At 43.6% G+C, this 17,825-nt stretch overlaps 1 protein-coding gene across 1 annotated transcript; it reads right to left on the bottom strand.

The window, feature by feature from the left end:
- Positions 1–8,275: 8,275 nt before the first annotated feature.
- Positions 8,276–15,131, bottom strand: LOC117673301 (parvalbumin beta). The gene is made up of 5 exons (XM_034430609.2): positions 15,007–15,131; positions 13,998–14,065; positions 10,491–10,623; positions 9,673–9,782; positions 8,276–8,812 (listed from the first exon to the last, which is right to left on the bottom strand). Exons 2-5 carry the CDS (start codon positions 14,056–14,058, stop codon positions 8,784–8,786), a joined length of 333 nt encoding a protein of 110 aa, XP_034286500.1. The 5' UTR covers positions 14,059–14,065; positions 15,007–15,131; the 3' UTR covers positions 8,276–8,783.
- Between the last annotated feature and the right edge of the window lie 2,694 nt (positions 15,132–17,825).

Here is a 17,825-nt window from a genome sequence, read left to right on the forward strand (position 1 = left end):
CGATTCCTCGAAGGCAAATTACAAACTCCATTTCACAGTCTCTACTTTCTACTTACTTTCCCCTGTACAGGATTCACAGAGCAGGAATGACGGAGAACCCAAAGCGAAAATAATTTCTAGCAAGGCGTCTCCTTTGGCCAACGGCGCCCTATCTGATTTATATAAGATACAGTGGTCGACAATAGCTACTTGGGTTACCTTTTCGAGGATCAGGTGCACTATTTGAGACTGCGCTCAGGTGTCGCGTTTAACTAATGAACTGGGTTTTGTCTTCCCCACTGTCTATTTATACCCAAGTGTCAGGATTACAAGTAACACCCCCAACGAAAGAAGACTCCGAGGCTTGAAGTTCCTCAAAGTTACATTTTATTAGAGACGTCATATTGGCACATCTGGGAAACCCGGAATCTGAACATTTCCAGCTTTTCCTCACCCAAAGAAAAGTTCAAAGAAAAGACCACCACCTACATGTCCATCACATGGTCCAATCAATGCACCATCCCAACTGGAGATGCCTCTTGTTGCATCTTCAGGCCTGCCACATTTACTACTGTGGGAAACTGGGAGGAGGGGGATTGTATGGAGACAGGGTGATATATAATCATAATAAGATTCTTTTCTCAGAAAGTCAAGGACATCTTGTCCTGTACCTGGAGGGTTTGGCCTGGCAGGCATCTCCAGTTGGCATGGAGTTTGGATTGGACCATTTGCTGGCCATGAGAGTGTTGGGCAGGGACTTGAACTTTCCTTTGGGTGGGGGAAAACCTGGAGGCTTTCAGATTCTGGTTTTCCCAGTTGTGCCAATATGACATCTCTAATATTTTAAATCGTTCGAGTTTTCTTTCGTTGGGGCTGTTACTTGGTACCCTGGCAATGCCTCCCAGTCCCAATCCTCTAGGTGCAGATGTCTTGACTCCCTAAGAAAGAATATTATTATGGCTATATATCACCCTTGCTCCATGCAATCTCCGCTGTCAGTTTCCCACAGCAGTAAATGTGTCGGGCCTAAAGGTCCAAGATAAAAGTTGGCTTCGAGGCCTGACACCAAGGAGAATAGGATGGGGAGAGGTCTAGAGACTCCCACATCGAATAACACAGAAAGAGAATGAGAATGGATGACATTCTCATTGACATGACATGACATGACATGACATGATGAAACCAACATTTGTGGTTATGCCAAGCAACAAGGCCCACTCAAGATAGATGGGTCTGGAAAGGAGAGATTAGTGATCAATGCTTTGAACAGGGAAGATCAGAGTGGACATCTCCGGGAGGGGGGGGGAGGGAGGAAGGAAGGAAGGAAGGAAGGAAGGAAGGAAGGAAGGAAGGAAGGAAGGAGGGAAAGGAAGGAAGGAATCTAGCTATATTTATTGAAAAACCTAGGAAGGGGAAACAGAAGGTTGACATCTAGCTATATGTATTCAAAGGAGGAAGGAAGGAAGGAAGGAAGGAAGGAAGGAAGGAAGGAAGGAAGGAAGGAAGAAAAAAAGGAATCTAGCTATATTTATTGAAGAACCTAGGAAGGGAGAAGAGAAGGTTGACATCTAGCTATATGTATTCAAAGGCCGAAGGAAGGAAGGAAGGAAGAAAGGAAGGAAGGAAGGAAGGAATCTAGCTATTTTTACTGAAGAATCTAGGAAGGGAGAAGAGAAGGTTGACATCTAGCTATATGTATTCAAAGAACCAAGGAAGAAGGGAGGAACAAAGGAAAGAAGGGAGGGAGGGAGGGAGGGAGGGAGGGAGGGAGGGAGGAATCTAGCTATTTTTATTGAAGAACCTAGGAAGGGAGAACAGAAGATTGACATCTAGCTATATGTATTCAAAGGAGGAAGGAAGGAAGGAAGGAAGGAAGGAAGGAAGGAAGGAAGGAAGGAAGGAAGGAAGGAAGGAAGGAAGGAAGGAAGGAAGGAAGGAAGGTGATTCGACATTGATAATACATAGAGGTCTTACCTGATTAACTTGGATTCTGGCGGCGAAGAAAATAGCTGTGATATTACCGTGTAGGTGTCTTTTAGAATGAGCGCATATGTTGTGCAGGAGATACTTTGGTGTTGTGGGTTTCACTGACACGTGTCCTTCCCAAAGTCCATCCAGAGATAATGAGGAAGGACAAACACCCCCACCCCCACCCCCAAGGATAGCTGTAGAGATATGATGCCCTCCTGGACACGCTTATCTTATCTTAACAGGCACGCAAGACCTCCAATCCTAGATAATTTTTTCTTCAGAACCATGTTGGTGTCTCAGCCATGCCTGGTGCTACCAGGAGGGCTTATGTGGTGTCCCTTTGCAATGCATCTAGCTTGGTTCGATGATGTCGAGGGCTCCTCCTGAGCTTGGTGGTTTTCTTGCAGATGTTTCATTAACCCAAACTAGGTAACATCATCATAAGCACTGATGATGTTAGTTTCGGTAATGAAATGTCTACAAGGAAACAACCAAGCTCAGAGAGCATCAAGGACCACACAGGTCTCCTTCTCCTTCTCCTTCTCCTTCTCCTTCTCCTTCTCCTTCTCCTTCTCCTTCTCCTTCTCCTTCTCCTTCTCCTTCTCCTTCTCCTTCTGCTTCTCCTTCTCCTTCACCTTCACCTTCACCTTCACCTTCTCCTTCCCTATCTCCTCCTCCTCCCCCACTTCCCCCTCCTCCTCCCCTTCTCCACTCCACCAACCCCACTCCATTCTAGCACTGATTATATTACGTAGTTGGGTCACGAAACATCTGCAAGAAAACCCCCAAGCTCAGAGAGCACCAAGGACCCCATACTTCAATTCTGAGCTACACATATTCTCCTTTATTGGTATCAATGACGTTGGCTGGTGAATTGTCTTTTTCTGATTTATCTCTCGACATCTCCGTAGGAATGCTTGTCTTATCAATGTTGAGGTAGATTTTTACTCACGAGGGGCCAGAAAACCTTCAAAGCAGAGATGCAGAAATCAGGGACTTCCAGCTGTGAAATAATTTTTTGCCCAATCTTGTCCTTCAGCAATGACTTGGAAAGAATGAAATGGTTCAAAAGAACTAACTAGTAAGGAGCCCAGAAAATCAAGTAAAGTAAATGAAATGAATCTGTTTGGTCTCATGGTTAAGGTACCAGGCTAGAAAGCAGGGAGACAATGAGTTCTACTCCCACCTTAGGCATGAAAGCTGGCTGGATGAGTTTGGGCCCATCGCCAGGAGAAAGTGAGTTCTAGTCCTTCCTTAATCACGAAAGCTGGCTGGCTGACTTTGGACAAATTACTAGGAGACGGTGAGTTCTAGTCCCACCTTAGGCATGAAAGCTGGCTGGATGAGTTTTGGGCCAATCGTCAGGAGGCAGTGAGTTCTAGTCCTTCCTTAATCACAAAAGCTGGCTGGTTGACTTTGGGCCAATCACTAGGAGACGGTGAGTTCTAGTCCCATTTTAGGCATGAAAGCTAGCTGGGTGACTTTGGGCCAATCACCAGGAGGCGGTGAGTTCTAGTCCTTCTTTAATCACAAAAGTTGGCTAGCTGACTTTGGACCAACCATTAGGAGACGGTGAGTTCTAGTCCTGCCTTAAGCATGAAAGCTGGGTGGATGACTATGGGCCAATCACCAGGAGGCAGTGAGTTCTAGTCCTTCCTTAATCACGAAAGCTGGCTGGCTGACTTTGGACCAACCACTAGGAGACGGTGAGTTCTAGTCCCACTTTAGGCATGAAAACCAGCTGGGTGGGCCAGTCATTCTCTCTCAGCCCAACCCACCTCACAGGATTAGGAGGTGTGTTGAATATGTTCGCTACCTTGAATTGTTTGTAAAAACAATAATGGCAGAATATAAACAAACAAACAAACAAACAAACAAACAAACAAACAAACAAAGAGAAGATTGGATGAAATCTCATCCCAGAGTTCCGGATGATGCTAATCCTATCCGAAGGGTTGGTCTCCAAAGTGAAACAGAATTGCATTTCAGACCGAAGGAGATCCTTCCGTGCAGGTGACGATCTATAGTTACTGGTGCTTCTTTATTCATTGATGACAGCTTTCATCTCAAGCATTGCTTTCTGCCTCCCTTAATTAGAATAATGACATCATTGGGGGTCAGCCACACTAATGAGAGGGCAGTTTTATTACCTCCCCCAACCCACTGCTGGCCAAAATGGAGCCTCCGTGGGCCTCCCCCCAGCCTGTTGCTGGCCGGCAGACCGACTTCCTACTAAGGCATCTGAATTGGTTTCCTGTTTTGAAATATTAAAAGAAACCAATACTAGCGAATAATACACATTTCCTTGGGACGATTCTCTTCCAAGATGGCGCCATCAGCATGACGGTATGAGACCTCCTTTGTAGGAAAATGTCCCAAATTAGAGACATTTTTTGGGGGTAACATTTATCATTCCGGCTGCTTGGGGGAGATTAAGATTCTGCTCGATCCGCAATTGGAACCCAAATTGCTCTAGCTGCTGTTCGATATTCTCCACCTGTGGATTTTCAAAACAGATTATCTAGAATGGTCCCCATGGCAACTCCGTAACCGTATCTCACGGCTGGGGCCGTCGGTGATGTAATCAGGGAGAGCCATCCTTAAATTGTTGAATTATTTAGGTTTTCCTCCTTTCGCTCAACCACTAAGATGGCCCTAAAGATTAAGGGAGGATTAACCATCTTAGAAAAACAGCTCTTACGGATGGCTGAAAGAAGACGCAAGTATCCAGCAGTGCACAATTGATTGACCCACTCAACACTCTGTTGGCCACTGGCTGAAAATAATCGTCACTGCATGTGGAGAACTGAGGTTCTGGTAGCATTGAAAGGAAGACTTGCTTAGAACAGCAGGACAGGCAAAAAATAGTCCTTGGTTACGGGATATGTCTTTAACTCTTGGCCCCATTAGAGGCACGGAGGAGAGGACAGTGTTGGGGGAAAAAAGTAGATGCCTTCTTGAAGAACAGAGTCAACCACAGGCCCAGCCCAGCCTTGACGATCGAAAGAACTTATTTGCCAAATACGAAAGACAGAGAACTCAAAAGTGTGTTTACGGTCTAACTGTTTTTATCGTTGGGAAAATCTTAAGATACCCAATAGCGGAAGTAAATGAAAAGTGCAGGGGTGAAATCCAGCAAGTTCTGCCAGGTTCTGAAGAACCGGTAGCGGAAATTTTGAGTAGTTCGGAGAACTGGCTGGCCCCAGAGTGGAGTGGGAATGGAGATTTTGCAATATCTTTCCCCTGGAGTGGGGTGGGAATGGAGATTTTGCAGTATCCTTCTCCTGCCACACCTACCAAGCCACACCACGCCCACCAAGCCACGTTCACAGAATCAGTAGTAAAAAAAAAATTGGATTTCACCACTGGAAGAGTGTGTATTTTCCATCTAACAGATCATGCAGAATGCAAATGTCCATTGTAATGTTCATCATCTCCCTGTCCCATCTGGATTAGGTTTTTTTATAAAAAAAATATTTTAATAAAGCCGTTTGCAATGGGAAGTTGGTGTGTTACAAGGTGAACCTTCAATTTCTAGCGTTCCTCACTGTTTCCAAGAATGCTTCATAGACACCACTTAAGTATTTCTAGCAATTGAAGCTGCTGGATAGCTACAGGGCAACAGCAATAGCATTTGGATTTATATACCGCTTCACGGTGCTTGACAGACCTCTCTAAGCGGTTTACAGAGTCAGTCTATTTGCCCCCAACAATCTGGGTCCTCATTTTAACAACCTCGGAAAGATGGAAGGCTGAGTCAACGGCAATAGCACTTAGACTTATATATCGCTTCACAGTGCATTTACAGCCCTCTCTAAGAGGTTTACGGAATCAGCATTTTTGCCCCTAACAATCTGGGTTCTCATTTTACCGACCTCGGAAGCATGGAAGGCTGAGTCAACCTTGACCTGGTCAGGATCGAACTCATGGCAGTAGGCAGAGTTAGCCTGCAATACTGCATTCTAACCACTGCGCCACCATGGCCCTTCAATGAGTTTCATTTGGAGATGACCCACTCAGAAGAGTCTGAGTCTGAGAACTAGAAGGTGATTACCCAACATTGCTAGCTTGTAGGGGCAACTGAGCTGGTGTTTGAACCCAACCATCAAATCCGATGCTTAAAGATCAAATGCCAAAAGCTATGCGCGCCATCAATATCTATTGTCGTATCGATGTTTTCTTGTTTATTCTATTGTTCCACCACTTGATGTTTACGCTTCTTTTCATTTCTCCGTTTTTATCGCTGTAAGCCGCCTAGAATAGCCAGCAAATAAATTGAACCAATGACAAATAATCATTTTGCTACAGGAGCGGTACCCTAGATCGTGTGGTTTTCCATATTTTTTTTTTTTTTTTTTAAAGGAGAAGGGAACAGAAGCAAAATAGATGTGGGAAGCTCCCACATTTATTTTGCTTTTAAAAAAATAACATTATGTCATTACCATGCCTATGACTGGGACAATGCCCTGTCTTTTGAATTTTTTATTTTTATTTTTGTCCTATCTGGATTTTGAACGTCATTTTGCACGACCTCCAGAGGAGGTCCAGGGCTTAAAGTGAGACTCTGAATCATGTACATTTTCTTGCGATCAATCAGTCAAGTCAGGCCAGTACATGTTGATATGACCCCTCATTTAGGCCATGCTTTGGATACAGATGTTCTGAGCTTCCGGTTCCTTCCTGATTTACGATGGACCAGAGTTACAGATCTGGCACAGATCTCCAACCCACCCAGCAATGATACGTTTAAAACTCTGAATGAATTTTGAAGCCAGCCTCTCTCTCTCTCTCTCTCTTTCTCTTGAGTTATGGCATGTTCATTCATCATTTGTACCCTTATTTGTGCTTATTTGTACCCTATGACTGTCATTAAGCGCTGTACCTTATGGTTCTTGACGAATGTTATCTATTCTTTTATGTATGTATGGGCTCCCCTTGAAGAGCACCCGGAGGCTCCAACTGATCCAGAACGCAGAGGCACGGGTAGTGACGAGAGCAGTATGGCGCTCCCATGTAACACCGCTCCTGCGTGAGCTGCACTGGCTCCCGGTGGTCTTCCGGGTGCGCTTCAAGGTGTTGGTTACCACCTTTAAAGCGCTCCATGGCATAGGGCCTAGCTATCTTCGAGACCGCCTGCTGCTACCGATGACCTCCCATCGACCCGTGCGCTCCCACAGAGAGGGCCTCCTCGGGGTGCCATCAGCCAAACAATGTAGGCTGGTGACCCCCAGGGGGAGGGCCTTCTCTGTGGGGGCACCTACCCTCTGGAATCAGTTGCCCCCAGAGATAAGGAGAATCCAAGACCTCAGTGCCTTCCGCCGTGCCCTTAAAACCCACTTTTTCCAGCAAGCCGGGCTGGCTTAAGAAGAAATTTTTAAATGTTTTAATTGGTTTGTGATTTTTAATTTTTGGGCCAAATTTATATATATTTTAACTGTTTTTTAATATTTGTATTTCATGTTCTTAATTCTGGCTGTACACCGCCCTGAGTCCTCAGGGAGAAGGGCGGTATATAAATTGGAAATAAAATAAAAAAAAATTGGAAATAAATGTACACTGAGAGTGTATGCACCAAGAAAAATTCCTTGTGCGTCCAATCACACTTGGCCAATAAAGAATTCTATTCTATTCTATTCTTATTTGTACCCTATGACTATCATTAAGTGTTGTACCTTATGATTCTTGATGAATGTATCTTTTCTTTTATGTACACCGAGAGCGTATGCACCAAAGACAAATTCCTTGTGCGTCCAATCACACTTGGCCAATAAAGAATTCTATTCTATTCTATTCTTATTTGTACCCTATGACTATCATTAAGTGTTGTACCTTATGATTCTTGATGAATGTATCTTTTCTTTTATGTACACCGAGAGCGTATGCACCAAAGACAAATTCCTTGTGCGTCCAATCACACTTGGCCAATAAAGAATTCTATTCTATTCTATTCTTATTTGTACCCTATGACTATCATTAAGTGTTGTACCTTATGATTCTTGATGAATGTATCTTTTCTTTTATGTACACCGAGAGCATATGCACCAAAGACAAATTCCTTGTGTGTCCAATCACACTTGGCCAATAAAAAATTCTATTCTATTCTATCATTTGAACCAGCCTTTTTCAGTCTCGACAACTTTTGCGTGGACTCCCAATTCCCACGGTTTCCCAAGCCGGCATGCTGGCCTGGGAAATTCGAGGAGTTGAAGTCCTCACCATCTTAAAAAGTTGCCGAAGTTGGGAATGATGGATTGAAACCAAGCAAGGACAGGTTATGTCACCATAGCAATTGCATCCGGCAAAGAAACAGGCTCAAAAAAAAATCTGTGAATGATGAAGTCACTTTATATGGATGAACGGACAATTCCATGGGTATGACTGGTATAAGGGGGTTTGTGAACCTGGTTAGGTAAGGCAAAGACCAGTTTAAACCTTCTCAATTTTAACTGTTTTTCCAAAATCATGTCATATACTTGGATGGGAAGAAAGGCTTGGCAAACTCTTGATGCCATTTCTTAGAAAGCTCACCTCACCGAGTCGTCTTAATAGACCCTACCGACAAAAGGAAATATCCAATTTCTTTTCCTTTGGGCTCCGACTTTGCCCGGCTTTTGATGTAGAGAGCCCTTTTAATTATGAATTTTACAACAATAGACAATAATAAAGGTCGAACAGTGCATTGGGGGAGTTAACATAGATCCCAAATTGTAAGAAACAACTTGCTGGCCACTGTCAATGCTGTTTCGCTGTATAAAATGTATAAATAAATAGTTGACTTGCAATAAGAAAGGATGTTGTACAATACAATTGGCTTGGTCTTCCCTTGAATTGCTTTAACCCTTTGTAACCAGGACTAAAAACTCTGGAAAAGAAAAGAAAAAGGGAAAAGGAGAGGGACGGCGAATAGGCAGGAAAGGAAAGGAAAGGAAAGGAAAGGAAAGGAAAGGAAAGGAAAGGAAAGGAGATATATTACTTTGAATCTTGTTTTCTCAAGTCCATAAATAATGGGTTCTTAGATTAGATTAGTTCCTTAGTTTCTCATTGTTCCTATCATCCATCTCCTCCCACTTATGACTGTATGACTGTAACCTTGTTGCTGGTATCCTTAAGATTTATATTGACTGCTTCCTAATATGATTTGATTGTTTATTTGTTCCCTATGACTATCATTAAGTGTTGTACCTTATGATTCTTAACAAATGTATCTTTTCTTCTATGTACACGGAGAGCGTACGGACCAAAGACAAATTCCTTGTGTGTCCAATCACACTTGGTCAATAAAGAATTCTATTCTGTTCTATTCTATTCTATTCTATTCTATTCTATTCTATTCTATTCTATTCTATTCTATTCTATTCTATTCTATTCTATTCCTATTCCTATTCCTATTCCTATTCCTATTCCTATTATCTTGGATAGCAGATGCTAAAGAAAACAGAGCTTCTATCCATTTCAAGTCACTGACTTGTTTTATTTATTTATGTATATTAATTTTTTGTATAGCCTTAGGAATTAATTCCGGGCTCCGTATCAAGACGTAACGCTTACCTCCCCATACATCCTTGTGGCAACCACCCTTTCCCTTCCACCAACTGTCTCTGAGTCCTGTTTCCCCACCCCACTATAATTTATAAATTTTAAATAGCCTAATTTTAATATTTTAATTATTTATGGCCCATCATGCTGGACATCAAAGAGGGAGATCGATGAAGTTTTACTTACCGTCCACGCCAATTTTGCCATCTCCATCGGTGTCACCTGCTTTCAGAAACTCTAAAGTCTCCTTATCAGTCAATGCTCTGGCTTTCCCATCAAAATTCTGCAGGAAATTCCTAATGAACAGATAATAGCAATAGCGCTTAGACTTATATACCGCTTCACAGTGCTTTTACAGCCCTCTCTAAGCGGTTTACAGAGTCAGCCTCTTGCCCCCAACAATCTGGGTCCTCATTTTACCGACCTCAGAAGGATGGAAGGCTGAGTCAACCTTGAGCCGGTCAGGATTGAACTCCTGGCAATGGGCAGTCAGCCTGCAGTTCTTCATTCTAACCACTGCGCCACCACAGCTAATCAGCAGTAGCTCTTAGACTTATATATCGCTTCATAGTGCTTTTACAGCCTTCTGTAAGCAGTTTACAGAGTCAGCCTCTTGCCCCCAACAATCTGGGTCCTCATTTTATCGACCTCGGAAGGATGGAAGGCTGAGTCATAATTAGATCTGGGCATTTTTTTTTGTTAGAAAAGAGACATAAATGCTGGTGTCCGGTAAAGAAATAATGTAAACCACAATTGTGTGACTGCAGGGTGCTGCAAACAGTTATAAATGTGGGCTAGTTTGTGATCATATGACCACAAAGGGGGATGTGACAACTTCTGGATTGTAAGTCTCTTTTGGGGTGTCCGTCATAATGTCCATCACTCAGCGGCCGGTCGTTAAGAGAGGATGGGCTGTACAAAGGATTGATTATGCGTTTGTATTTGGAAATGGCCACTTGGGACCTTCATCGGGGATCAAGGGATGTTTCTTAAGTTTGACTCACCTCAGTTCCCCTTCCTCAATGTATCCACTCTTGTCTTGATCAATAACTCCGAATACTTTTGTTAGCTGATCCTTGGATTTGCATTGCAATCCGGATTTGGCGAAGAATGTCTTGCAGCTGAAGGAATCGGCAGCTGTGGAAAAGGAAACAAAGCCAGGAAGAGACAATATCAGGAGATGAAGAGAGAAGAGAGAATAACAGAGTTGGAAAGGACAGCTTGGAGGTCTTCTACCTAGATCAATCCCCTGTTTGAGCAGGAGATCCTAGATCAGGGGTCTCCAACCTTGGCAACTTTAAGACTTGTGAACTTCAATGCTGGTTGAGGAATTCTGGCAGTTGAAGTCCACAAGTCTTAAAAGTTGCCAAGGTTGGAGACCCCTGTCCTAGATCATTCTGGACAAATGGTTGTCCAGCCTCTTTAAGAAAACCTCACAACTTCTGAAGGCAAGTCAGTCCGCTGGTTAATTGTCCTCACTCCTTAGTTCTAGGTTGCTTCTCTCCTTGATGAGTTTTCCACCCATTGCTTCTTGTCTTGCCTTCCGGTGGTTTGGGAAATAAGTTGACCCAGAATAATAGAATAACAGAATAATAAACTTGGAAGGGACCTTGATCGTGTGAGTTTTCTGTGCTGGTTGTAAGTGTAAAGGCTGATCATAAATCTACTTTTCTTGTAACTCTGAGCAGTCGCTAAACGAATAGTTGTACGTTGAGCAAATCCAGCATCACTTTTTGCCCTTCCAATCATGTCAGTTGGGGTGAAGTAGACATTTGAGGCACTGACCTTAATTGACTTTACTCTTGGAGACCAAAAAAGTTTAGGGACAGATTAAATATCAGGCAACCAAAAAAAGCAGAGTAAATAGGAGCTGACTTTAAATCTAGGTGTGTCATGAACTTCTTGGACGTTGGTTGCTTGGCCAGTTCTGACTCAAATTCTCTCCAGCTATGTTCTGGCATCAATCCCGGGGGTGCAGGTGGGTTTTAAGCAGCTGGAATGTCCTGTTTCAGATCAAACATTCCTTATTTTTCAAAAGTCAGATGGACGAGTTTAATGAATGACATGAGGCAGACAAGATTTCCTGCAGAATTTTGTAGGGATTTAGAATTTGTCTGTCTCTGCTCGATCTTTTTCTAATGGGAATTGGGCCATGAACATCTTCCGTCGTATTCCCAAATAAGGGTGGCATTGTATTTTCCTTCCTTCCTTCCTTCCTTCCTTCCTTCCTTCCTTCCTTCCTTCCTTCCTTCCTTCCCTCACTCCCTCCCTCTTCCCTCGCTCCTCCCTCCCTCCCTCCTCCCTCCCTCCCTCCTCCCTCCCTTCTTCCCTCCCTCCCTCCCTCTTTCCTCTTTCCTCTTCCTTTCTTCCTTTCTTCCTTTCTTCCTTTCTTCCTTTCTTCCTTTCTTCCTTCCTTCTTTCTTTCCTTCCCTCTCTCCTTCCCTCCCTCCCTCCTTCCTCCCTTCTTCCCTGCCTCCCTCTTTCCTCTTCCTTTCTTCCTTTCTTCCTTCCTTCCTTCCTTCCCTCTCTCCTTCCCTCCCTCCCTCTTTCCTCCCTCTTTCTTCCCTCCCTCCCTCGCTCCTTCCTCCTTCCCTCCCTCTTTCCCCTTCCTTCCTTCCTTCCTTCCTTCCTTCCTTCCTTCCTTCCTTCCTTCCTTCCTTCCTTCGACTGGGAAGTATGGAAGTTAACACCCACTATATCTGAAAGGCATTAGCTTAGGTCTTAGGAGATGCTTAGAGAGGACCTGTGAATCTTCAGAGACCCGTCTCCGTCCCAGGGATACCTATCACTCATCCCTGGCTGGAGGGCTTCCTTCAGATGCTTTGATCTCCTAAAGCTACTCCAGGAAGCTTAAAGCCTAGAGCAGCCACCCTCTCCAGAAGTGAAAGATGGACAATCCTACCATCCCCAGGACGGCATCTTTGTACTATCCCTCACTTGGGAGAAGAGAACGTGTCAAACACAAGAGCCTTCGAGCTTTCCAGCTTTAGGTGGCATGTAAAGAACACAGTTCCTTAAGAAGCTGTTGAGTTAAAAGCATCAATCAGGCGTCTTACTTTTGCAGTCAACGTGGCATCATTGCTACATCAATCGACTAACATCATTGCTACAATCTGTTCGAACCGATTCTGCAGAGGTTCCGTTTTTTCATGCAGGAAAAACATCGTATCTCTTCTTGCCCGGATTGTATGGTATTTGCATGGCCATATTTAGAGACGGGAAGGAATGCCAGGGGTCACATTTCAAGACTAGGCAGAGTTCGTAAGTGAGCGGGTGGGTGTCTAAACCCCTAGAAAAGTCCTTCCTCCACTGTGCCAAATCCGAACATCATTTTAGGCATCCAGGTTCTGGGATTTTTAAAGGGACTTTGGGAAGCTTTTGGTTGATCCGTATTTTTAAAGGAATTTTGTGCGATAGCTACTTCTCGGAGAGCTGAACCCCATGGTTTCTGTATTCTTTGGGTGCTAATTTGTAATTTGGACAACCTAAAAAAGTCACAAGGTTGTTTTTTTTTCCCCCACAACTTCATTATAAGGGGATTTTGGTTATATTTTGCTGATGCAACGGAATTCATCTGAACAGTCCAGCTGCAGCTGATCGCACTCCAAAATCGATGAAATGCTCCAGATGTTTTTGGCTGGCAATTCTCCCTGCCCCATCAGCCTTGCTGGATGGGGATGATGGCCACTGTAATCCAGCAAAGAGCAGACGATGGGGAAATGCTGAAAGGTAACCATCCTAAATATTACGGTTAAGAGATTTAAGGGCAGAAAAATCAGGATCTCTGTCCAAGATCAGAAAACAACTCAAAAATGTTTTACAATGACTGATTTTTAGTGGCGTAATCTGCACTTTCTTTAGCAATTTGTTAACATTATAAAAAGAGGTGTGCCTGGTTTTAATATGTTAAATTTAGGAACAACTGTTTTCCCTATAAAACATTAACACTAATAAAACATTGAGAACAGGGATGAAATCCAGTAGGTTCTGACATGTTCTGGAGAACCGGTAGCGGAAATTTTGAGTAGTTCAGAGAATTGGCAAATACCACCTCTGGCTGGCCCCAGAGTGGGGTGGGAATGGAGATTTTGCAATATCCTTCCCCCAGAAGTGGGGAGGGAATGGGGATTTTGCAGTATCCTTCCCCCAGAAGTGGGGAGGGAATGGGGATTTTGCAGTATCCTTCCGCTGGAGTGGAGTGGAAATGGAGATTTTGCAGTATCCTTCCCCTACGATGCCCACCAAGCCACGCCCACAGAACCAGTAGTAACAAAAAAATAAATTTCACCACTGATTCACAACCTCCAGAAAAAAATATTAGATGGCTGTTTTTTTAAAACCACCCAAGACATTTGGGAATGTTGGAGTAGTGATGGTGGGGTCAGGATGAAAGTTGGGAAGTTGATGGCCTCTCCTCTTCCATATTTGAATCCACGACTTTTTTCGATACACAAGCTTTTTTTTTATATATAAAAAAAATCTGTCTATAGGGATAGGTCTATAGAAATTACCTTGGCAGCTTTGTAAACCAGCTGCAATCTCAGCATCAGTCATTATTCCAGCGAATGCCATCTCAGAGCTGGGAGGAGGTTAAAAAAAAGAAAGAAAGAAATTAAATGGCACACTAGTAACATTTTCAAGACGAGACCCGCAAGACGTGGAAATCTTCGCAAGGAAGAACACTGGCAGAATCACGAAAGAGAATTTGCAGCCTCCCAATGCATTTCGAAAAACAGAGTTAAAGGGTAGATTAAGATATTAAAAACAACCAAAAACTAGCAACGAGAATATCTTTCGTGAAATCTCTGTCTCTCTATCTCTTCATCTCTATTCCTTTCTCTCTCTTTCTCTCTCTGTTTATCATCTCTCTCTCTCTCTTTAATTCTATTTCTCTGTCTCGCTATTTCACTTTAACTCGCTTTCTTATCTTCCTTCCTTCCTTCCTTCCTTCCCTTTCTCAATCTTTTTCTTTTTTGCTTTCTTTGCTCTTTCTTTCTCTTTCTCTCTTTTCCTTTCTCTTTCTCTCTCATTTTCTCTCTTCCTTTTCATTTCTATTTATCTTTACTTACCTCTATTTCTTTCTTTTTCTTGCTCTCTCTTTATTTCTCTTTCTCTCTTTCTCTTTCTCTCTTTATTTCTCTTTCTCTCTTTCTCTTTAGTTTTCTTTCTCCCTTTCTCTTACCCTCTCTCTATTTCTCTCTATTTCTCTATTCCTTTCTGTCTCTCTGTCTCTCTGTCTCTGTCTCTGTCTGTCTGTCTCTCTCTCTCTCTCTCCCACTGAGATAGTCAAAGGTAGTTTCCACGTCAGATTCCCAATTCGTGCAATTTCAGGATCTTTGGCCTGGCTGAAAAAAACCACAACAAAACAGAACTGTTGGCTTTCTGTCTTTGAGACGCCAAATTCCTTCCTAAGCAGTTGTGCTACTTAAGATCCTAAGGCTCGCTCCGGACTGGAAGAACAACAGCAAAAATCATCATCATCATCATCATAGTACTGGTACTTGGCTGTGCTCAACTCACCTTGAGGTTGCTTTCCAAAGCAGGGAGAAGAGGCAAGACAATGATCTAAGGAGATTTCTTCCCTTGCAGTCTTGGCTGGAGCTGAGCCTCCGTCTTATATAGGCTTGAGTTAAGACCCCCACAGCCTTTTACAGAAGCCCTCGGACCACGTCATCGCTCAAATGACTGAGGAGATCAGACACTGTATCTGACAAGACCTGCTAGCTAATCAAATTGATATTTATATCTCACAGGAATGTACATTCGGCCTTAGACAATCTAAGAAGTTTTCAAAGTTGCAGCATTTCCCTCCGAAATGCCGATGCTCAGCAAAATAAATAAATAAATAGAGGTTTTTCAAAGCTCTGGGGAGCTTTTATAAATAAGGCCAGCAAATCAACCCATAAACATTTTCTGTGAGGAAAAAAAATATTTTTTTTTTTTGTCTTGGGTTGGGGCACAATTCAATACTGGTTTGTAGAGGTAGTCCTCGCCTTACGACACGTCATTGTTCAAAGTTACGACGGCCCTGAAAAAAGTGACTGACGAATGTTTTTCACACACACAATAACAACAACTATTGCAGCATGCCCAGAGTTACGTGATCAAATATCAGATGCTTGGCAACTGATTCATATTTATGACGGTTGCACGTGTCCGGGTGGGAGGGTGGGGGTGGGGTCACGTGATCGCCTTCCAACGAGTAAAGTCAAAGGGGAAGGCAGATTCCCTTAACAACGGTGTTGCTAACTTAAACAACTGCACGGATTCACTTAGCAACTGCGACAAGGAAGGTTGTAAAATGGGGCGAAACTCACTTAGGAAATGTTTGTAATGTATTTCCAATGTAAATTGGAAATTAAATTAAATTAAAAGTTTTGCTTAGCAACAGAAATTTTGCTCAGTTGTGGTCACAAGTTGAGGACTACCTGTATTTGATGTTTTAATTGTTTGCATTTGAGTTTTATTTCCTGCTCTGAATGTTTCGCTAGCGTTCCGTGAAATGAGCTGCCGAGTGCATTTTCCAGGGATCGTGGGTCACGCTGGGAACCCACTGGAACCAATAATGAAATGAAAAGAAATAATGACGAGTCGGACGAAGAGCCAAAAACTGCAGACTTAATCCGTCTGCTTCGTAAACAATGATTAGCTTCCCATTCTCCAGTTGTTGTGAATGGTGTTTGCTCTTGACGATGAAGAATGCAATCCTTGGTTGTATAAACAGAGGCACAGGATCAAAATCACATGATCAAAATGACTACAGCTTCGTAAAGGCTTAGTAAGGCCACACCTGCAATAATGCATCCAGTTTTGGTCACCACATTACAAAAAAGGTGTTGAGACTTTGAGAAAAGTGCAGAGAAGAGCAACCAAGAGGATTAGGGGACTGGAAGCTAAAACATATGAAGAACAGTTGCAGGAACTGGGTATGTCTAATTTGATAAAAAGAAGGACTAGGGGAGACATGATAATAGTGTTGAGGGGCTGCCCCAAAGAAGAGGGAGTCAAGCTATTCTCCAAAGCACCTGAAGGCAGGACAAGAAGCAATAGGTGGAAACTAATCAAGGAGAGAAGCAACTTAGAACTAAGGAGAAATTTCCTGACAGTTAGAACAATTCATCAGTGGAACAACTTGCCACCAGAAGTTGTGAATGCTCCAACACTGGAAGTTTTTAAGAAGAGGTTGGATAACCATTTGTCTGAAGTGGTGTAGGGTTTCCTGCCTAGGCAGGGGGTTGGACTAGAAGACCTCCAAGGTCCCTTCCAGCTCTAGACAGATCCCGAAAAAGACCACTATGATGACGGTGTTACCTAATTTGCCTCATGGAAGCCATTTCGGTTAGAATGACCCTGCCCTGCTGACCAAATCTGTTATATACTCTCTGATCTCAAAAGTTGCCTATTGCAGCTTTTCCCTCTGGGTTTCACCGAGGCTTATGTCCTACTTCAGAGATGCTAGAGGATCAAATTTCAGTTGCTCCGCCACTCTTCTGCTCTGCTCCTTCCAAAGATGGCGGCCCTCACACAAATCGGGGAACTCTGCGACGGCTTCCTCTTCTACTGGCTGTTGCGAGCCAGGTTTCCACGGGCAAGCGTAGATCCATAAGCTCAAGAAGAATGCTTGGCACTCGGACAATTTAGACCCCCACGAATGTTATGAATTCGAGTCGGGATACTTTGTCTTCGCTGTCTCGTGGCTGCTTCTCCATCTGCAGCTTCTCCTGGCAGCAAGAGGAAGGGGGCACATGTTGGAGACGCACCAGAAATATGTCACTTGTACGATATTGTCCCCGTACGATATTTCACTGGGCTGGAGATCGGCCCATGACCAAGTGATGAGCTCTTTTAAACCCAGCAGCTGAATTTGTTTCTCGGTTCCAAAGAGAAGGAACTGGCCATGGGAGAAGCTTTGCTGTCGCAAGGATTTCTGTTAAGCCAAGAAGCCAAAGGGATAGGGGGAGGAACTGGGGAGTCTTCCATGTTCATGAGGTTGGTATAGCAGTCAGCAACCTGCAGCTCTGGAGCCGCATGTGGCTCTTTCATCCCTCTGCTGCGGCTCCCTGTCGCCGATCGGCTCCACAATTGATAGGGCTTTCGGTTAGGACAGGTAGAGGAAAAAGGACGCCGCGCTAGGAGGAGACTCTATGGTGGGGGAACTGGACTTCCAGTCAGCTCCAGAATTGAATGGGTGGCTTCCAGTTAGGACTTTTGTGGCTCTTTTGAGTATTTAAGGTTGCCGACTCCTGAGCTAGGAACAAAACCAAGGCCATGACAGATCTGAATGTCTATGGAGATTTCTCAATCATCCAGCTCCTGGTTGTCCTGATTTTTTCCCCCTC

The sequence above is a fragment of the Pantherophis guttatus genome, chromosome 14, assembly GCF_059756535.1.
Source record: "Pantherophis guttatus breed Tessera chromosome 14, ASM5975653v1, whole genome shotgun sequence".
Lineage (NCBI taxonomy): Eukaryota > Metazoa > Chordata > Lepidosauria > Squamata > Colubridae > Pantherophis > Pantherophis guttatus.

Bases quoted from the DNA above. Each gene is read 5' to 3' on its own strand.
- LOC117673301 (XM_034430609.2), bottom strand. From the start codon at position 14,058: ATGGCATTCGCTGGAATAATGACTGATGCTGAGATTGCAGCTGGTTTA. The intron at 9,783-10,490 runs GTGAGTCAAACT...TCTGTTCATTAG, and splicing joins ATTGAGGAAGGGGAACTGAG to GAATTTCCTGCAGAATTTTG. The intron at 8,813-9,672 runs GTAAGTAAAACT...TTTCTTTTCCAG, and splicing joins TGGCAAAATTGGCGTGGACG to AGTTTTTAGTCCTGGTTACA.